Source organism: Pollachius pollachius (assembly GCF_949987615.1).
Source record: "Pollachius pollachius genome assembly, chromosome: 8".
NCBI classification, from domain to species: Eukaryota; Metazoa; Chordata; class Actinopteri; order Gadiformes; family Gadidae; genus Pollachius; species Pollachius pollachius.
This window is the reverse complement of record NC_136941.1, coordinates 1,005,278-1,025,277: the sequence shown is the minus strand read 5'-3', so window position 1 is coordinate 1,025,277 and position 20,000 is coordinate 1,005,278. Positions and strand designations below refer to the sequence as shown.

The 20,000-nt window shown below is 47.3% G+C and overlaps 5 protein-coding genes across 6 annotated transcripts in view; 2 read left to right on the top strand and 3 right to left on the bottom strand.

The window, feature by feature from the left end:
* The window catches only part of sycp2 (synaptonemal complex protein 2), a 28,263-nt gene extending 27,403 nt beyond the window's left edge, over positions 1-860 (bottom strand). Inside the window, 3 exon segments of the mRNA XM_079740887.1 lie at positions 27-155; positions 542-682; positions 778-860. Of these exon segments, the coding sequence (XP_079597013.1) occupies positions 27-155; positions 542-682; positions 778-801 (294 nt within the window). The 5' untranslated portion in view covers positions 802-860.
* A 587-nt stretch (positions 861-1,447) lies between these two features.
* ppp1r3da (protein phosphatase 1, regulatory subunit 3Da) lies at positions 1,448-3,721 on the bottom strand. 2 transcript variants are annotated; one of them, XM_079741868.1, is made up of 2 exons: positions 3,581-3,721; positions 1,448-3,283 (listed from the first exon to the last, which is right to left on the bottom strand). In XM_079741868.1, exons 1-2 carry the CDS (start codon positions 3,620-3,622, stop codon positions 2,366-2,368), a joined length of 960 nt encoding a protein of 319 aa, XP_079597994.1. In that variant the 5' UTR covers positions 3,623-3,721; the 3' UTR covers positions 1,448-2,365. The 2 variants fall into 2 exon arrangements, with proteins under 2 accessions (XP_079597994.1, XP_079597995.1); XM_079741869.1 differs by having other exon boundaries at positions 3,576-3,710.
* A 675-nt stretch (positions 3,722-4,396) lies between these two features.
* Positions 4,397-7,980, top strand: fam217ba (family with sequence similarity 217 member Ba). Its single transcript, XM_079741867.1, has 4 exons — positions 4,397-4,541; positions 4,636-4,729; positions 4,827-4,891; positions 4,996-7,980. The coding sequence occupies exons 1-4, from the start codon at positions 4,435-4,437 to the stop codon at positions 6,173-6,175; spliced, it is 1,446 nt and encodes a 481-aa protein (XP_079597993.1). The 5' UTR covers positions 4,397-4,434; the 3' UTR covers positions 6,176-7,980.
* Positions 7,981-8,046: 66 nt separating this feature from the next.
* On the bottom strand, positions 8,047-13,918 carry ttll9 (tubulin tyrosine ligase-like family, member 9; the record flags this gene model as incomplete). The annotated part of the gene is made up of 14 exons (XM_079742173.1): positions 8,047-8,117; positions 8,267-8,391; positions 10,039-10,152; positions 10,597-10,793; positions 10,915-10,973; positions 11,223-11,310; positions 11,449-11,489; positions 11,759-11,849; positions 11,937-12,005; positions 12,716-12,901; positions 13,206-13,317; positions 13,445-13,537; positions 13,627-13,685; positions 13,904-13,918. The coding sequence occupies 14 exons, from the start codon at positions 13,916-13,918 to the stop codon at positions 8,047-8,049; spliced, it is 1,320 nt and encodes a 439-aa protein (XP_079598299.1).
* Positions 13,919-19,830: 5,912 nt separating this feature from the next.
* edn3b (endothelin 3b) overlaps positions 19,831-20,000 on the top strand; it is a gene marked incomplete at both ends in the record, with an annotated part of 5,298 nt that continues 5,128 nt past the window's right edge. The window contains one exon of the mRNA XM_079742276.1: positions 19,831-19,897. Within this exon, the coding sequence (XP_079598402.1) occupies positions 19,831-19,897 (67 nt within the window). The remainder of the gene's footprint in view (positions 19,898-20,000) is intronic.

Below are 20,000 nucleotides of genomic sequence, written 5' to 3'. Positions count from 1 at the left end.
TATGCTTTTCATTTTAAAATCCTTATCTTCTTGACGAAGCCTTGAGCGATGATCTCAGATGGTCCAAGGCCCCCAGGAAAGGATAATTTCTTGCAACACTTGTAGAGGATGGTGAGACACAGACTTGCATGTTTGGTGGCGTTCTGATCCAAACACTGCAGGCAAGACACACACCTTTCAATGTACTCCCAAGCAGCATGTTAATATCGCCTACGAATAGGAACAATTACAATTACAATTAGGGCATTTGGCAGACGCCAAATGCCCTAATTGTACACCCTCCAGGAAGACATGAAATTATCAGAATTTATTTCATTTGATGCCTTTGGCTCATAACGAAAGGATCTTGAATATGGCAGTATTTTAATTGCGTGAAAATTGCGCGCTTTTGTTTGTACGAAACCTTTATCTATTTGTATGTTTTATGATGCCCCCCTGGCCAGATTGTAAATCTCAATGGGCCTTTTACCTGGTTATAAAGGATTAATAAAAAATAAAAACATAACAGGGAAGTGGTTTTAAATAGTTGTTTTTTTCCTACCCTGTTTACAAGTTTGTCCACTTTGACGAGGAACTGTTTGGAACATTTTATGGCAGTGCATTGAGACGATTCCTCCTCCAGGAACAGATCCAGGCGCTGGAAACGGCTGTTCCTCAGCGCCTCATCCACCAGCTTCTCCAACTACGAACAGGGCTCGGCTTCAATTCCCACACTGACTCTCAACACACATTTTATTTGATGGGATCGCTCCACTTTTGACCAGCTGATGCGCTCACCTGTTGATCCTGGCCGGGCGCCATGGCGCTAACACGAAGGTCGTGTGGTTATCTCTATTACCGGTCCCACTGCTGCTGGCGCCTCAGTCCTCAGGCTCACTGCGGGCTAGAGGAAATACCGGCTTAGTAACTGTAACCGGTTTTATATCTGACTGCTCTTAAGGTGCACGGTTATGAAAGATAACTCATTCATAATCAAGAGGATTGAATTGTCTCACGACTCGTCCGTTATCGGGATGTTGCTAACTCGAACCTGCTGCTAGCGGTTGACGTAATCCTAATCGTTACTAAAAGGTTGTTTTTGTTACATTTAATTCATAACTCCTGATGCGATTCCCCGAAATCAAGTATTTTAAAATGAAAACTAATACTCACGATCGCATTTTTTGCAAAACCAACGAGTTTTATTCTGATCGATAAACGCAATTCGTACGTTCCTTCTTCTTTTCAGATCAGAGCGCGCGAAATATTGTTCACATTGCGCATGCGCCGTCGAGTCCTCAACCAGGTGACCGATTCCCATTGGCCACTTTATTATAGGGAGTATCAGGCTGCAGCTATAACACAGCTGGAATATGTGAAGACCTGTACTCATCTTTCAATATTCCGCTTGCACATTAAGACGTGATAACTTACTATTCAAATCCAAAAACAAGACAATGACACAATGTTCAAATATAATAAATTGCTTTAATATGCACAGAAATTAATATGGATTAGTCTGTTGCTACGTTAAAATATAATTTCCGGATAGTTGATATGTTTGAGTTTTCCATAAATATACTTAAACAACATCAAGATAATATCAAAAATATATTTTTTTAATTGCATTACCAAAAGTAATTACTTTTGCATCCAAGTTGAGCAAATATCCCATCTGGGAATTAAGTACATTTATTTTATAGTTAATCTATTGTATCATAAAGGCCAGGTAAAGGCCAAACCAAACTGTCTAATTATCTTTATTTGTGGTTTCTACTACACTGTACTGTACTGTAATGCTAGCCTGCAGGAACCAGGAGAATCTGCAAGCTCATTCTGTATTTGCTCTAGCATGTGTCTGGCCACCCTCCCGTTCAGGCGATTTCAAGCACACCCGGGCTTGGTCGGGCCAATCACAACTGTTTATGTAATGAGCAGCGGCTCTAATACGTTGATTGTACAGAGGAGCGCCTAATGGGAGCGCCGTTGAGGCATTTCATGAACCAAGATGGCTGCGGCGTCACACGATCAATTGCTCTGATTGGTTGTAGGTCCATCCAATTGCGTCCGGAGGCGATATGGTTGGCACCTGTTGATAACGCCCCTTGGTACGCTCCGGAGAGGTTCCAGACTGATATGCATTTGCGAATTGTCTGAAAATGTCAGGCTACTGTACTGGTATAGCCTACTACGTGTACTACATACAAAAAGTGCAATTGTGTTATTTATTTGGCTGTTTCAAAGTGACGGTTTACTTAAAATCTACAAAAGAATACGAAGGGAAATACCCTATGAGTGCAAAGCTACTGCAGAGCTAAAAGGTGTAGTAAACAGAAACCAAAATGCACCCAGGATGCCCCCTCAGCAGCGGTCTTCTTCCCTTGTCTCACAGGAAGTGCACCAGGCTGTCCTCGCACTCCTTGGGAACGCTGAGCTTGTAGTTATGGCAGACCAGCTTGTAGTTCTGCCCGTCGTTGTTGTCCCAGTGCTCCAGCCCACACACCGTGTACCGGACGGCAAACTCCAGCACCGCCCCCGGCTGCAGGAACGGCGGCACGGGGAGGTGGAAGCGGAAGGTGTCCACGCTGAGACAGGCTCCGCCCCCTCCGTCGCCGGGCCGGGTGGCGTTCTGTACCCAGGAGGCCTTTGTCTCCGTGTGGCTCTTCCACTCGGTGAAGGAGTAGCGGACGCCCACCTCCTTATCGGGGTGCACGTTCAGCACCTGGGCGACGCCGATGACGCCCAGCTCGAAGCACAGCACCCGCTCCAGGCACACCTTCTGCCTGCGGAGGCGGCTGAGGAACTCGGGCTGGTCCCCGGGCTGCTGGGGGAAGACGGGCTTCAGGTAGGGCAGGGAGATCTCCAGGTGCGTGCCGTCGGTCAGCTCGGCGGCCATCAGGAGCCGGAAGGCCACGTGCTGGGGGATGAAGGGGTCCTCGCCCGATTGGAAGAGCTTCACGTCTTCCAGGTCGAGCCCTAAGGAGTCAGCGAAACGCACCCTGACATTTCTGAAGCGCTTCTTCCTCTCCTGCGGCGAGGGCAGAGATTTGGAGCGCCTCTGGATGATGGGTCTGGGCAGTGGTTCACAGGAGAGGGCCCGGTTTGGCTCCTGCTGTTTCTTGGGTGGGGGGACTCTGGGGGCCGGGGGTCGGATTGGAATCAGTTTCCTTTCTGGCTTGAGTTCGGTCGCACTGATCATGTCAGACAGGTTGATTGTGGTGCATGACGTTGGGGCTTTGCCGAAGGAGCCATCAGTCTCGCTGCGGGGAATCCTTATATTTCCAATACACCAGTCCATCTTTTCCTAGACAGAACATAATGTAGAATAAGTATAGAGGACACATTCATATAATTATAGTTAATATACTTTTACTTTTTAAGGAAAGTGATTTATTGTGACGGTGAAAAAGACACATTCGCACCATGTCAGGCATTTAAATACTTAAATGTTTTTATTTGATTGTTGGCTTAGAAAATAAGAGAATGGGCGTGTACTTTAGCAGTGAGCTACGTGCATATCCACTATGGTTCTCATCCAAATCTGCCAACATTTAGATTATTTTATCCGCTGAAACACGGGTTAATAAGACTAGTACCTCACCACGATATGCAGCAATGGATTAACAAATGCAAGCTGTAGCATAGGCTCGTGGTTTGGCGAGGCTTGATCCACCAGTTATATAAAAAACAACAACATTGAAGCAGCGCATTTCCGTGCGTCAGTCGTGCCTCTGTCTTCCGCATTAATATCTGATCTCTAATGTTAATAACACGCATAAGATATGTACACAAATCGTGCGCATGCTTTATAAATCCTGGGTTCCGTTGAAGGGACTACGAATGTGCGCGCAGCTCCTGAGATGACCCAGAAGGAAGAGGAGGTGCAAAGGATTATGGGGAATTGAGTATATTACGATTTGCACCTTTAACTACTACGTTCCCTGGTTTGTTCGCACGGACTATATTGAATCATCGCTTAATAGGTGGCACTATTGGCATGCAGAGTTTAACATCTACTACATTTTTCAACGCTGGTTGTGTGTGGACAGAACACCAATTGCCTTGAACTACAATACCCACACTATCATTGTAGTACTTCATAAAGCGCAAGCAGCAAGGTAGCAGCAGGTAAACAAACCCATTTGACAGGGAAGGCGAATCAAACAAAGCTTTCACGTTGATAACGCGTCATTTATATTTAACGTCAAGGATGATGCCGGTGTAAAAACAGGGACGTATTGAGCTGCGTTTTATTGTATTTCATTTGTTTCGAATACAAACGACTGGATATCAAGACAGGTGCCTAATGCGCATCATGCGCAGCAGCATTTCTGCGAAACTGGACGTTTTGAACGTTAACGTTATCATTTTAGGAATTGAATCTCTCGGACGAGATGTAGGCTGTGTTCTATAGCTAGAATACCTCCTTGTTTTGGACAGAAAACGACCTGCATAATGGGCCCCATCATGCAGGAGCGAACAGCATCCACGACACTGAAGCGCGTTTCCTCCAAAGACAAAATTAAGGTTCGAAACGCTGAGAATACTGGACTTGTGACAAGGTAAGCTTCTTTGCCAAACAAATGTATACAATTATGACATTAATTTAGCGAAACGACTATCTTCATGTTATTCTTATTTCATCTGTTTCCATAGTTCAAAGAAGGGAAACAAGGTGAAAAAGGCAAGTGGGCAGTTGAAGAATGGCCTACCAGGTCAGGAAAAGGACTTGGTAGCAACCGTCCACAAGGTGAGCCAGCGGCTGTTTGACTGTTATGAAATAATAATAGGCTTGCAGGTGGATATGAAAGATCATCCTCCCATCCATCTCACCTATTTGATAACAGGGAACGCAGTCAAGAGGAGGGAAGGTCAAAGCTGCAGCCTCAAGAAACACAAGCAAACTTTCAAGGTGATATAAAGGGACGGTACTGGCAATGATATGTTAAAGTCTGGGTTAGTAAAAGCCCTAGTTGTAAATTTGCCAAGGTTTCCTCACATACCCTGTTTTTACAGCCCTCAAGACGAAGGACCTGTTAAATCTCCAGCCCCCAAGCACTCGTCGACACGAAGGAAAGAGGAGAAGCGAGAAATGCAGCGATTGTCCCCATGCTGCAACGAAGTGGATCAGAATCAGAGTCGGATGGGCAAAAACCGAAGGGCCCTCTCCCTGCCTCTGTCCCCCGTCGCCGGCCTGCGCCACATGCCCGTGCACTCCCCGGCCCCCACCCCAGAGGCCATGCACCGCCACTACAACCAGAACGAGGACGACACCGACAGCGCCAGCGACCTGTCGGACTCGGAGCGGCTGCCCATCCTCCCCTCTCCCTGCACCCCCTGCACCCCCCCTCACCTCAACCTGAGGGCCGAGGTCATCAACACCAGCGACTTCCCGCCCGACTTCCCGGGGCCCCGCGGGGCGGCGGGCGGCGAGGAGGGGGAAGAGGACGACGAGGCCGAGCGGCCCACCTTCAGCTACCCCGAGTTCCTGCCTCCGCCCTTCAACAGCTGGAGCCTGCGGCAGCTGGCCGTGTTCCTGCACACCGAGGGCCGCAGCGCCCCCCGGCCCAAGCCCGTGGGGCCCCTGGAGAAGTACCTGGAGCGGCTGCTGCAGCTGGAGTGGCACCAGATCCAGACGGTGCAGGCGGAGGGCGCCCGCACGGCCGGCGGCCGCCACCGCCAGCTGGGCATGCCGTCCTCCACCGCGGCTCCGTCGGCGGCCCACCCGCCCAGGCCTCACACCGCCCCCCCGACCCGCCTCAACTCCCCCAAGGGCCCGCGGCAGGGCCAGAGAGCGCCGCCCTTCGTGTCCCTCAACACGCCCACGTCGCCCGCCGCCCCCCAGCCGGCGCTGGGCCGCTACCCCGTCTGCCCCCAGTGCCACATCCGCTACCCGCTGTGCAACGGCAGCTGCTCGCCGTACGCCTACCAGCGCCACTCCCGGCTCAGCCCGCTGATGGAGCGCAGGGCCAGGAACGGCGCCGGGGCCGGGGCGCCGGCCAAGCGGAGCAGCAGCGAGAGCCGGGCCACCTCCTCCGACGGTAGGGCCTCAGGGGGGGGGGGGGGCGCAGACTCCCGTGAGCCCGTCGTCAGCAAAGACTCACGTCAAACAGATGCAGGCGGCGGGGAACGCCAGGAAGACCCACCACCTGGAGCCAGGAGCTGGTGGTGGTGGAGGCCTGGCTGGTGGCGGTAGTGGAAGCCAGGTGGCTAGCGGCAGCAATGGCCATGTCGCTAGCGGTAGTGGTAGCCAGGTGGCTAGCGGTGGCGGTAGTAGTAGCCAGGTCGCTAGCTCTAGCCAGGTGGCTAGCGGCAGCAGTGGCCATGTCTCTAGCGGTAGTGGTTGCCAGGTGGCTAGTGGTGGCCAGGTGGCTACGGCCAGAGGTCAGCAGAGGAAGGGCCGCCTCAGAGCCAACTCAGAGACGGATGTGAAGAAGGAGGCTGGCACTAAAGGCCCCAACGTGGAGAAACGGATCACCTCCGGGGGGAAACGGGAGCTGAACGCCGCCAGGAAGGCCGAGCGGGACGGGCAGAGAGCGGAGGCGGGAGGAACGGCCGCCAAACCCAGCATGAAGAGAACGACGAAGGAGACGGCGTCCCTCCCCAAACCACCTGGCAGTAAGCCCAACGGCAAGGCAAAAAATGTGCACTTCGTAGCTAAGTAAACTGGTTCTGTAGTTATTACGCTTTACATAATGGTTACTAAATAGCGAGGCTTCAACCTATGCTTGCTTTCTGTGTAATGTGTGTATTACTAACACTCCAGCACTCCAAATGAAGCCGTTGCTTGCTGCAGTCAGAATATCAATATAAATAGTGATATAACAACAAGTCTAGTGATAAAACAGCAATGAGGCATATTGCAAGACTCATCTATATACAAGGAATATGCAGACATCAATCTTAGTGTAGTTTTTGATCATGAATATGCACTTTCTCCCGCTCATTGTACCTTTACACAGTACGAGACTTCACATAGTACAAAGTAGTACGACGTAGTTGTGCTTTCAATGTAACCTGAGGTTTGTTACACCGCAACCATCCGAGTAGTACAGTCTGTCGATGTAGGAATACATATAGAATAGGGTAATTTGTATATTTTGAAAAATCAACATGGACCAAGTAGTAATAGTGGGTGTATCCGAGTCATCGCGTATTTATCTTTGAGTGAACGTTTTCCTTTTCATGTTGGAATGTATTCTTTCATAAGAGCTCTTTGTTTATTTCACGCCCGCATTGGTGCCTCACCCGGAAGACGTTTGTTCAGCGACATTATTAGTGAAGAAGATAAAGAGTTGAAGTGTTGAGGTTCTTTCAGATGTACTTGTGGTTGTCCCACTTTGGTCATGAGGGCTTTTGTTTGAACAAAGTTGAATTGTAGTTTCACTACAAAATATTTTGCCTAGAGCTGAGCTTTTTCTCGTGCGTGAGAGACAGTGTAATGTTTGCTACAAAAATATGCATATTTTTCCAGATTTTTGTATATGATAGTTATATTTATCGGAAATATTTTATGTTCAATGTTTATCCATGCTTTAGATTGTTATGTATACATGTTCATGTGCAAAAGAAAAGAATACCAAATAAGCTGAATGTATATTGTCTCTATTTTCTGTCAGCTTAACCATTGGACAATTAAGTGATTCCATGACATTTCCATTTCTATCATAGTTTAAATAGTGGCTTGAAAAGTAATCATTTAAACAACTCATATATATCATAGAATGCATCATTTTCTCTAGGATACTGTGGATGGTAGAAGTCTTAACAGTCACCACGTGAACTTGTTTCATGAAAACGCTGGATCAAACAATGTGGTTTCCCTTTACTTGACATTTATGAAAAGCATCAAAGCCATAGGTTATGGGCAGGTGGTCTGTGAACTATATACATGTATATTACATTGTTGACCCGCACGCTAAAGAATGTTGTATGTATTTTCTCAATGTTGACTGCAAGTATTTGTAAGGCATAGAAATAAATGTTTTGCACTCATTTCAATTGGTACTTCTGTTACTCGGCAAGGAAATAAATACAAAACCAAATACAACATTGGTTACTTGACAATCATATCCTCTTATGGCCAGGAAGTGGCTTAAACATCTGCCGCAGCTGCCTCTTCCTGTCGTTCACACACCCTGAAACACAGCAACATAATGCGAGCTGTCAGCACCCATGATGAGCAGAAATCACACGCCACGCTTAAATATTTTACAGGTCAATTCATAAAGGGCATCAATAATGAAGACTCTGAAAAATAAATCTTCATCCGCCGCAGCCAATATACCTAAGTGGGTGTTGGCAGTGAAACAGGAGCTGCTGAGAGTCTCGGGGCCGGCGTCCTCTCTGTAGACCGGCCCGTCGTGCCACATGAGGTCGTAGCCGCCCACTCTCTTCTCCCTGCCCGTCAGCCTGCAGGTCACAGACACAGCTCGTCAGCCACAGGCTGCTGCTCCTGAACCACGCACCATGATGTCTCCGTCTCAGCGTCCCCGACCAGACGGCCTTCTCTGGGACGAGGGACCCTGGCACGGGGAGGAGGGGGGTGCCGTACCGAGTTATGTCAATAGCGACCAGCTGAGCCGGGCACTTTGGTGTGGCAGGTCAGGTTTTTTCGGCTAGATATAGATAGAGATATAGATATACAGATCTTCTCCAACGTATACCAATACATCAAACAGCTTCTCCATCACACAGCTCAATGTCTTGCTCATCAATAGTATCTATCTAAACAGCGATTAGTACATTGATAGACACACAAAGAAAAAACCCCACCTGCGGCAACAGTGCTGCTGCCGCACCACAGTCCCCGGCTCCGGGGCTGCAGCTGGCTAATACTCCGTTATGTAGCTCTGTAATGAGCGAGGCCGGCCTCACTGCAGCGGCAGATCTCCCCCCCCCCCTACAGCCCATAGCAACGCGATGCTCTTTCACACCAGCCAGCCCGTTTGGACCGCTGTCGTCACACGGCTCCTCGTCTCTGTGCGTGCGTCAGCAAACCCAGGGCCGGAGGTCTGTGTGCGTTCAGAGCACCCGGCTGCTGAGGAAGTGATGACGGTGGCACCCTTGGGTGAAGGATTAATCAAATGGAGTGAGGGCAATACAAATGCAACCGACTTGACATTGACTGAATTAGACATGAAAGGGAAGAGGTTACGTCTCGATGGATCAGGGAGCAGTGTGTTATGTGTTACTCTCTCCCATTGTGTGCTACTCTCTCCCATTGTGTGTTACTCTCTCCCATTGTGTGTTACTCTCTTCCATTGTGTGTTACTCTCTTCCATTGTGTGGTACTCTCTCCCATTGTGTGTAACTCTCTCCCGTTGTGTGTCACTGTCCCATTATTATGTATTTAACTCATCACAAAAGTATATCAAAACACATGACAAGGCCGAGGCTTCCAGATTCCTTCAAATCATGACCTGTTCATCTACAAAAGGGTGCAACCCCCTGATTCCTATTGGGTTACCGTTATACAGAAAAGGCCAATCACAAACCGGCTCCAGCCAACCTACCCCCATACATCCTTAGGTTGACCGGCTGGCGGAGTGTGACACCTGGGTAAGATCAGCCCAGACATGCTGGTCTGAGAGGGATCTGATGTTGGACTGTGTGATGAAAGAATGGCCATTTGATGGTCCTACCAACCCCTCAGACGCCCCCGCGATCAAACCCTTTTAGAACGGCAGGGGGCTAGAGACAGAGGCCTGGCAGGAGGAGGATGAGAACAGGATGAGAACAGGATGAGGGTGAGTCCACATCGAGCGTTTGATCCACTCCATCAGAGTGGGGGGATCATAGAGACAGATGTTTGGCAGGGGGGGAGAAGGATGAAGGGGGAACATATTTAGCGTCTGATCAGCTAACAGCCGGGGGCAGAGACTGGGCTCTGGCGGGGGATGAGGGCAGAACAGGTTCCTCAATCGCAGTGGGGGGGGGGGGGGGTAGAGACAGATGTTTGGCAGGGAGGGGGAAACCCTATCTAGCGCCTGGGAGTGAACCCATTCTTCTTCGTGAGCTCTTCCAGAACACGACGTCTGCGGAGCCGTCCTTCCTCACCTTGCCTCCATGTCCACGACGTGGAGCGTGTCCTCCAGCACCCTGCACTTCATCTCGTAGTCCTCCTGGCTGCTGGCCGTGAGCGACGGGGAGGCGTTGACCTCGATCAGCCACCTGGGGAGAAGGTCAAGTGGAGCGTGTCCGTTTGCGTCTGAAGCCATCGCAGTTCACCCTTTGACCCCCCCCCCCCCGGCTGCTGCTCATGCTTCGGAAACACTTTGTCCTCTGGACTGCGTGAAATAAAGTCAACCTTTTGGAATGCATCTTCCAGGTGATTTGTGTGTTGCCAAAAACGTCAGAGTTCATGTAACGATGCATTTGTAATTTGGTTATATACGACTTGATGCATTTGACTCACAGGGAGATGCACACCTATGGCATGTTGCAACACAGTGTGCCAATTTATGAAATTGTTTTTCAATGCGAAAACTAGCAGATTTGTAGGCGTGTTTGTGTGTGTGCATGTGTGCGTGTTTGTGTGAGAGAGAGAGAGCGAAAGAGAGAGAGAGGGATGTAGAGAGGAAGGTAAAAAGGTAAAGATAGAGAAAGCTCTCTTACGGTTTCAGGCAGTCATCCAGTAGGATGTCGTAGCCGTAGAGTTCAAAGCAGTGCTTGTCGTTGATGATGACCTTCTGTACGCTCAGCAGGCTGCGGATGAAGATGTTGTCGATCTCCTTGAACAGGGTCTCCACCGTCTCTCGGCTGTGCTTGGCCGTCAGGTATCTGCGAAGCTGCTGGATCTGCCACTTACAGCCCTACAACCACCAGGGCAAGACAGCTGGACATCTCAGTGCAGCTCCAGTAGAAATGGACCAAAGAGCATAATATAAACGCACGAATGGCCTATCACGCAGTACAGATTCGTGAATTTCTGACCTTTTCAGGGTCGTAGTCGGGCGCCGTCTTTTGAACAGCTACGTTCGTGAGATGCACATCTGAGGTGATGCATTCAGGAGAGTTCACCCACACATGACAGCATTATCACCTCTTATCAGTGTGGAGCCAGATGAGAGGGATTAGGATGGGAACAAAGGCTGAATGAAAGCAGTCAGCCAGAAACTAAATCAATGAATCATTTTCCTCAGAAACGAAAAAGATAACAATTAGGTTAAGAGAGTGGGCCTGGATGTCGTCTGTCACACTGCGCGTGACAGAACACGAGGCTGAGCGTAGGGAGAGGATACACTGATCATCGATGCTGCTCAGAGAGAACCGCGTGTTGGAGAACCGTGCAAAACCGTCCCGATACAGCCAGGCTTTCAATGGAATGTACTGAAATACACACACACACACACACACACAGACACACACACATACACGGTTATGCCGGTGGGGTTGGGGGGGGGGGGGGGGGGGGGCGGTACTAAGGATGTGCATGAGTCACTGTGAATTCCAAAGCTCATCACTCACTGATGTCACCATCACATAGACCCTCAGATCAAACTTCCTGCCTGCGGGAGAAGAAGAAATGCCTTCAGCGAAACACGCAGAAGGGGGAGACGTTCAGGCCACAGAGACAGACGTGATCCATGGGAGAGGATATTGAGGCGATGTGTACGCTCCCACTACAGGCTGTAGATTTGAGCTGGATTGATTTTAGTCCATATGTATGTTATTGTTTTCTAACCTGCTCCATGTGTGTTTTAAAGCGAATATTAGTGAAAGGTTGAGAATGTGTTGCTGCTTGTGTTTGTTTGTGTTTGTTGACATGATTGATTACCGCTGATGAGGTAGGGGTTCTCGATGTAGCGCTGAGCCACGTAGCTCTCCACATGCACGTCGGTCTTCTGTTCCTCTGAGCGCGTGCCATCCTGCAGACAAACATGTGTTCACAGGTGTGAACACATCTCAATTCAAGATGGTTCCTCTTGGAACAGGTTTCTGATGGCAAACCTTACCTTTTTCCAGTCCATGATGTCTTTGAGTTTCCGGAACAGAAAGATACCCTTTCCTTGAGATCTTGCTACCTTTAAAATAAACCATAAATCAGGGTTAGTTCCCTTCAACAGCAGAACCAGCTCCTCCTTATGAAGCAAACACAACCAGCGGATATGTTTCAACACTGTTAACTTTAAACCTACAATCCACAGCTGACCCCATGATCTATTAGAGCTTCTAGTTTCTGTTCACCTACTGAACCACTTCTCCCCACCATTATGCCCCACAGACATCACCATTTTCCCCTGAGTGACTCAGTCATGTAGGGTAATATTTACATACGGATAACCACCTGATCCATGTTTCATGTAGCCTAATGGGGATTCAGCGGGATTTCAGGTAAATCACAAGATTGTTCTGAGGAGAATCCTCACAATGTAGATCAGAGCTGTGGATGGTATAGTTGACAATGACAAGAAGCATTGTTCTGTATTGTATTAACACTGCACAACCATGGCAACAAAGGAATTACGGATTGCCAGGTTAGTCATAGCCTATATATATAGGGTCAGGGCTATATATAAAGTATACATATTTATTTTCTTTTTTTTGTAATTTATTTAGTGTGTGTTTGTTTGTGTGTGTGTGTGTGTGTGTGTGTGTGTCTGTGTGTGTGTGTGTGTGTGTGTGTGTGTGTGTGTGTGTTTATCTGTATGTGTAAACATAATGGTGTTCTACTGGAGGAGAGTGCAGCCTCAGCCCAGAGGGGGCAGAAGGGTCCACCAGTGCGGCAGCTCACCGGCTTCATGATCCAGGTGCTGCCCGCACTGCGTTTGAACTCCTCCACAAACAGGTGATACTCGCCGGGCAGCTCGAAGGTCTGCGGGAAGAAGTCACACCTGGCCGCCTCGCTCCGGCCCGCCTCGCGCTCCAGGTGTTTGCGATACCTTTTCAGGTTCTTCACCATGAAGTTCTTGCGCGTCAGCTGAAACATCAGCCTGATTTAATGGAGAGGGATCAACAGTTCATCGTTTTTATTGGTGCCGTTATTTCTCATTTTTCATGCATTGGCATCTCCAGGGTTTTGATTACATACAGGCAGGATAAACTAGCATGTATTAGGACTAGGACTCCCAGTGGAAGGGTTCTGAGTTCCAATGTCGGGCTTAGATGCCGACCCCTATGCGCGCATGCATCCACGATCATCCACTTTAAGGCACTTTGCATGAAAGGCATCTGCTACATGACTGAATGGTGATATGATGGTTGTATGAATGACTCTGGCCCACCTCGTAATGGTTGCGGAAGTGACAAATCCTCACATGCTCCTCCATGTAAGTATTATCAAAGTTCTCTCTCAGCCAGGCGACGTCGCACCAGTTGAAGTCCCACTCTCCATCTCTGTGGGTTTAACACGACACGCTAATGCTCAAAAACTGAATGATTCAGATGACTGCATGATATATACAAAAGTGATGACAACTATTCTTATTTTGTTCGTTGTTTTGTTTACACACCCAACACTTACTCCTTGACTTCAGTCCAACCTGGCCGTTGTCGCAGGACGTCCTGGATCGTGTTGAGAAGGCCGCACTTATAGTTCACACACGGCCGCTCCTCCCTGGAAAGAAACCACACGTCTCTCATCTGCTCTGCTCAATATTGTTGTTTTTTTTATTGTAACGCACACCAAGTTACCGAAGTACGTACCGATCTCTCTCTCTCTCTCCTTTTGTTTGGTTACCGTATAAACATTTGAATCCGGATGTCTGGAAAAAATGAGGTTACACATAATTGTTGTTGAATGTACCAACAAATACCAGCTCACAGAAAAATCATGACCACCTAATAAGACTATATAACTCATATAACTAATCTAGCTCGTTAGTTATATAACTAATATAACTAATCTAGCTCGTTAGCTAAATAACGTGACTGAAGCACGCCAGGACTAATCGTCTTAAACTACGTATATGTTGCTATTCACCTTCATTTTTGTCATCCTAACACCTCGAATTACTATGCTGCTGACAAGGGGGTCGACTTAGCACGTTGTTAGCGTCACGCCAGTTTCCCTCCTGCGTGTCAACATCCGTTGTCATGGTAACGACGCAACGCGTGGGCGTCAGTGGGGCCAGATTGGGCCAGAATGGGCTGGGAATCCGGTCCAAACTGGCAACGCGGATGGGTGTTTCAAGCAACCGATTTGATGTGCGATATCTTTATATAGTTTTAAAAATATTTTATGTCTACAAAGTTATGCTGTACACATATTCGTTCTTTAGTTACTTTGGCATGCCCGACCAGTAATGCAAATGCCTCTTCGGTATTTCAAAAGGTTTTTTGAATAAGTTAATACAGGCGTATCCAACAGGCATATCCAAAATTCCTATGAAAGTGTTTTTATGCAATTGATGCTGTATGAAGCAAAAAAATAAAAAAATCACGACCGGGCTGTACGTCTTGGCACCACAGGATGGCAACAGAAACTCGCCATGAGGAGGAAATGCCTTCTGGCGTTCTCTGAGCCTGTAGTCTGCAGAGCTCGACCGCTGCATGTGAACTAGAGTCTTGAGCCATGAGGCAGTGGCAGACTGACCGAGGATCAATTCATTTACAGAATAGGCAAGGCTGCATTCTGGTTTCTAGTCAATACGCTTGTTTTATGAGACAGAAATATATTGTAACAATTATCCTCATATTATTATACATTTATGGCTATATGTGACCAAATGTGGTGAGGTTTCTAACCAACTAACATGAAATCTATAATTACAGATGATTGGCATTTGGCATCATCTATATATTATTGCATTGCATTTTTATGACATCCCCATCAACAGGTCATGTTTTTCAATCAAGCTCATTAAGAGCATATCAAATCAGTTTGGAATTTATTTTCAAGAAAACCCAAGTCTAATCTGTCTCCATCTATAAACTCATAACATTAGCACACCATTATTTGGGTCGGTGCTTAACGGGTAGGCTAATATCGATGTCAGATTCCGAAGCAAAGCTATGTAAACAATCACAGAGCCACCTAGCTAGTGGTCACCAACTTTGTGCCACCCAAGAGTAGGAAAACATAGCCTTTTAGTCTTCTGACCAAATTATTTAAACAGACGAGAGTTTAAAAGGTTTATGAACTTAGTTTGGCTGCATATAAACGTAAATGCTATAGTTTGTGTACACATCCCCAGTCGCTAAAAGAAACAAAGGATCTGGAAACCAGCAAGAGGTAATGTATGGGGCACCAATAATAGCTCAGATTTGTCCGAGCACTAACGTATCCAGTTGGAAATCCCTTAAGTATTGTGCCTTTATTCTTTGTCAGACATCCAATAACTAATAAACAGGGAATGCATTTGAATGCCAAGCTGTAACAAAGAATACACTGTCTGAAATTATATCCTGAATTCCTCACGATGCAGAATAGGTGTAGAATTTACGATGCAGCGGGATTGGAAATAGGCCATTATTTCCAAATAAAATGGAATTCACGGCCCTTTCTTTGGGTGCTTTTTTAACGAGACTATCCCTAGAGCCTTTAAGATGAGCTGGCACCGAGCCTTCATCCACGTCATTAACCCCAACAGTGCGACGTGAGGTCAGAGAAATCCGTCTCCTTCTCCAATCATCCCCAGCTTCAATGATTTCCACGGAATTGATTCGAAGTATCTTCTACACGATGTGTGCACGCAACCTGCGAGCCGTCCAACGTTATAAAGCCAAGAAGATGTCAATAACACATTCCATTCGTGAACAGATCTGTTTTGAACGTGGCTGATTGCTTATTTGTGAGAGAGACGTTCTGAATTGAAACATCGCACACTTAGACACCTAATGTCAGTTCTGTGTGGCCGTTTGCCTCACAGACGCCCCACCACGCCACATCTCATGACCCAATGTGGGGAAGGTGTCAGTGTCTCTCTGAGGAAACCCTTATCTCCTTCTCCCTCCCCCACTCACCTCTGCAGGGTCCCATTCCTCAATGTTAACAACCAGATAAGCAGTGGGGAGCCACAGCACCGCCAGGCACATGTCTTCAATCTGTGGTCATCAATCCGTGCATTCATTGGTTTTTGGGGTTTGGCAGACAATTCCACCGAGAATACCTCCAACATCATTTCACTTTATCTATCACAGTAATAGCATACTGTCGGTTTACCGCTTGTGTGTTTGTATCAGGCGACAAACCGAACCCACTGTGGTACCAATGTTCTCCCCCATACAATCCACCGTGCTTGTGTGCGTGTTTATCAGTGGATAGATACATCGTTTGGATTCCGTCGGATTGGCAGTTCGGCGTTGTCATGTTTTATTCAGAAGGCCTTCCCTGATTGCTCTCACACCGCGCGCTGTGGGATCCCACACAGGGTTTGAGGCAGGGTCAGCCACTGGTCCCAGAGCGCATCGCTCATCAGCTCCTGATAAGCCTCAGCCACCGCTGGTGAACCATGAAATCGGTCCGGGTGTTGGCACACTTTGCAGTCGCGGTTGGGGGGCGGCTCCCATCACAAGGGAATGTGTGTGAGAGGATAACCTTCAGCACCTCTGGCCGTCTCGTTTGTAGCTCTGACCCCGGAGCCATCTGAGGCATCAAGGTGAGCGCAGGGAGTTAATTGAAGGGTAATCACTTACATAGCCAACCGTAACCCTAACCCTAAACCTCTCAGTACAGATCAGATGTCATAAACAGTGGACAAAGGTCAGGGTAAAGAGTCGGGTCAGGGTTTCTCTGTGTCCAAAATAATGACCTTATTGAAAGGTCCTGGCTGACACAAAATACCTCGGCATAACGTTTAGATCGCCTTTGATAAATCATCTGTTGTGTTTGGCCTCTTATTTGATCTGAAGTTATCTTATCTTAAATCATCAAGTTATTTTAATTTAAATGATCTAATCTTAAATGATCAAAGTATATTCCTATCGGATTAACTGGTTTGGGTGTTAGTGTTTGAAGCCCGTCTTGTGCTACTCTGAAGAACGATGTTGTATTCCATGGTTTGATATGCTGTTCAATAACCGTATGAGTTTATTTTCCACACAGGTGCACTCATCATCAAGTTTCAAAGAGCTTCGAAGTTCAAAGCCATGAATCACAGTGCAGGCATAGCAGGTCTCCAGGTTCTGTCCCCAGTAATTGTTTTCTGAGTAAACATCCAAGCCAATGAAAGCATAACAAATGTATAGAGGCACATCATGTGACCTTCAGTCCCACGCTTGGAGCCAGAATCAATTTGAAAGCTTTCAATTGATCTGTTCCTGCACGGTCTAGGCAGGTAGCGTCTACCCTCTGCATAACAGTAAGGTGTAAAGGGTATCATTTGTAATGCTAAATCTGTGGCCACATACCTGTTGTTGACATCAATACATGCATCAGCTCTGAATAATATGAACAGCATCGGCATCAATCATTCTCATTTAGTATTGACTAAATTATGAGTAAATGCTACTCATAAAGCATCATTGGACTATTACTAATGGTTTCTTTTGCCATGCTGAAATAACAAACATTATAATTTCTTCGCCGGTTTGCTGTGACTCAGGTTTGAACTACTCCGGCCTCTGAATCAACTGTGTCGGGCGGGTGAAAGATAGTCACTCATCATTGGACTGCTCAACCACACACACAGTCCAACCTCAGAGGATCTCCCTCTGCAGTGCCGGCACACAGAGAGAAACAGAACAGGAACTGAGTATGGTCTTCATTTGTGTGGAATTCTCTCCTTTCCCAGCAGGGCGGAATGCGATTGGGATGAAGGGTATGACACAAGATGGGAATGTGGGTCTGATCAGGCGACGGTGAGTCAGGGTTGTGTGAAAACATCGCACCAATAATGATGGACACATGGGACACCCGTAATGAGTCAAAGGGATGTTTACCAGATGAGAGTGGATGGGGAAACCTAGATCAACACTATACTGAGACTAGACCACCTACCTGGATAACACAACACACTCGTAGGGTGTTTTTAAACTGGAAAGAATGAAACTTTCAGATGAGCTAAATATAATGACAGAGGGTAGTTTTTCAGTTTCCTCAGCCTCTGAGTGTTCTCTTTCTGCTAACCCTTTTTCAATGCTTCCTTTTTATTTAGTGGAAAAGAAATCTGGGCAAGATCATTGCAGATCATGAGTCAAGTGCCAATTAGCTATTCAACTTAAATAGCCATTTAAAAAAGATGAGTACATTGCCACTTCCTAGGCGACCACTGCGATTCCATCCATGGTTTCGGCTGACGGATCCATACGGCCTCTGTAGGCTTGTGTGCATTATTTTACACGCGCACCTTCCCCTCCTGAAAATGTGTCGGAAAACCGATGGCTATACAATCACTCGGCAATTAGGAGACAGGTCACGCTTCACATTATGCACGCATGATATCTCCCCAGACCAGGTTAGCATTAGTCAGAGGAGATAAATGTTTGGAGCTCAGGTATACATCCACTCAGAACGATTACCCACGGGTGCTTTAGGTAAACCTCTTGAGAGCCCTGCCTGCTGGTGTCAGGGTGACCCCACGCCTCCCAGATGCTGCATTGTGTCATTTTGTTTGTTCTCAAACAGAATCCCACTTTAATTTTGACGGAAAGTGTGTGATACATCACATTAAGCACTTACCAACCGATACTATTGTTAGTAGAACGAAAGAATGGGAACCAGGTTTTGGTTTCACAAATACGATTGAACAAATAAACAACCAGGCCTACAGTATAAAAGGGAATTGGTACAATTAGGGATTTTTTTTCTGCAGATACACACAACATCCCCAAAACCCAACAACCAACCTGTTCCACCACACGCACACACACTGGTGAGTCCTCGTTGCTGTTATTTGGACTCCTTTAATGATGTGCTTTCCCTCCTGGCTCTGCCCTGTTTGCAGGAAGGTTACCGAGAGCCGCCGGGGCGGTCTGGCTCGTTCCGTGCCTTCAGACCTGATGCAGGTTTCTCCCCATCCTGGTGAGTAGTTCCAGATCTGATCGGCTGCTCATGTCAGTCCTTGAGCAGAGATCAGTTGCAGGCGCTCTGTGTCAGTGTGTTACCATCAACTGCCTGCCTGGGAAATGGTTCAGGCCTGTTATAGGTGGACTACACTGAAATCAGTTTGATATAGAATCACTCGTGCCTCTTGTAAGCCTATATGCCGGGGCCACCTGGGAATGCATGGGCTAAATCCTATATGGAATTACTTTAAATGAAACTATTTCACGATTGGAATTTGTTCTGGGTAATCAACACGGATGGGAAAGACAAACTGTCTCAGTTATGTGTTTCATAACTAATTTGATTAGACATGGTTAGACAACCGAGATAACAATCCGGGAAGGTAATTGTTGTCGTTTTGCAAGGTGTGGGGGCGTGTCTTGTCCCGTAGCCTCCAGCGTTCCGTCTTTTGCTGATGCTGTGGAGGTAGGCCTTTATAGTTTCTACAGTGGGCGGTCTCTCGATCACTTGCCAACCAATGACTTGCTGGTGGTGGCGAGAGGGACCGCCCACTGTACGTACGGACCCTTGGATCTAGAATGCATTGCACTTTGAAATGGCAAACGTTGAGTCAAGTATCGTTGCACCGTCGCGCACACTTCAAGCGGTGAGGCAGACGAGAGATAACGCACCGCTGCTCATCACCTATTTTTTCAGATAGGCTATCTATAAAAAATAATACTTAAAACGAGTTATTCGGAGATCATTTCACACAACGCAAGGATTTACGTGGGACACAAAAAAAAAGGGAATATACTGCGCTAAATATATCGGCGTATAGAGGAACTATGATGGACCCGGAGCACATTTACTGACTTTTTTTTCATCTCTTAACATCTTCGAACTCGACTTTCCGAATGCCTTCATGGGACATTAAAATGTGTGCTGCATCTTCATAATCGGAAATTTGGCGAATTGCTGATATGGCAAGGATATCAATTAACCCCCGGATCGCGTTTATCCTGGGACTCACGTTCATGTTCTTACAAGGTATGTATCATAACTAATGTAACTAATTAGCGCTGATTGGTCACCTGTTTACGGTGTTTAAGAGACGGAGGTGGTTGGTGATGGAGTTGTTGCTGCAAAGTGA

What these genes read in the sequence shown, in the direction of transcription:
- fam217ba (XM_079741867.1), top strand. Translation starts at nt 4,435, where the DNA reads ATGGGCCCCATCATGCAGGAGCGAACAGCATCCACGACACTGAAGCGC. An exon ending in TGGTAGCAACCGTCCACAAG is followed by an intron (nt 4,730 to 4,826) that starts GTGAGCCAGCGG and finishes ATTTGATAACAG; the next exon opens with GGAACGCAGTCAAGAGGAGG. An exon ending in AACACAAGCAAACTTTCAAG is followed by an intron (nt 4,892 to 4,995) that starts GTGATATAAAGG and finishes CTGTTTTTACAG; the next exon opens with CCCTCAAGACGAAGGACCTG.
- ppp1r3da (XM_079741868.1), bottom strand. Translation starts at nt 3,622, where the DNA reads ATGCTACAGCTTGCATTTGTTAATCCATTGCTGCATATCGTG. An exon ending in ATCCATTGCTGCATATCGTG is followed by an intron (nt 3,284 to 3,580) that starts GTGAGGTACTAG and finishes TGTTCTGTCTAG; the next exon opens with GAAAAGATGGACTGGTGTAT.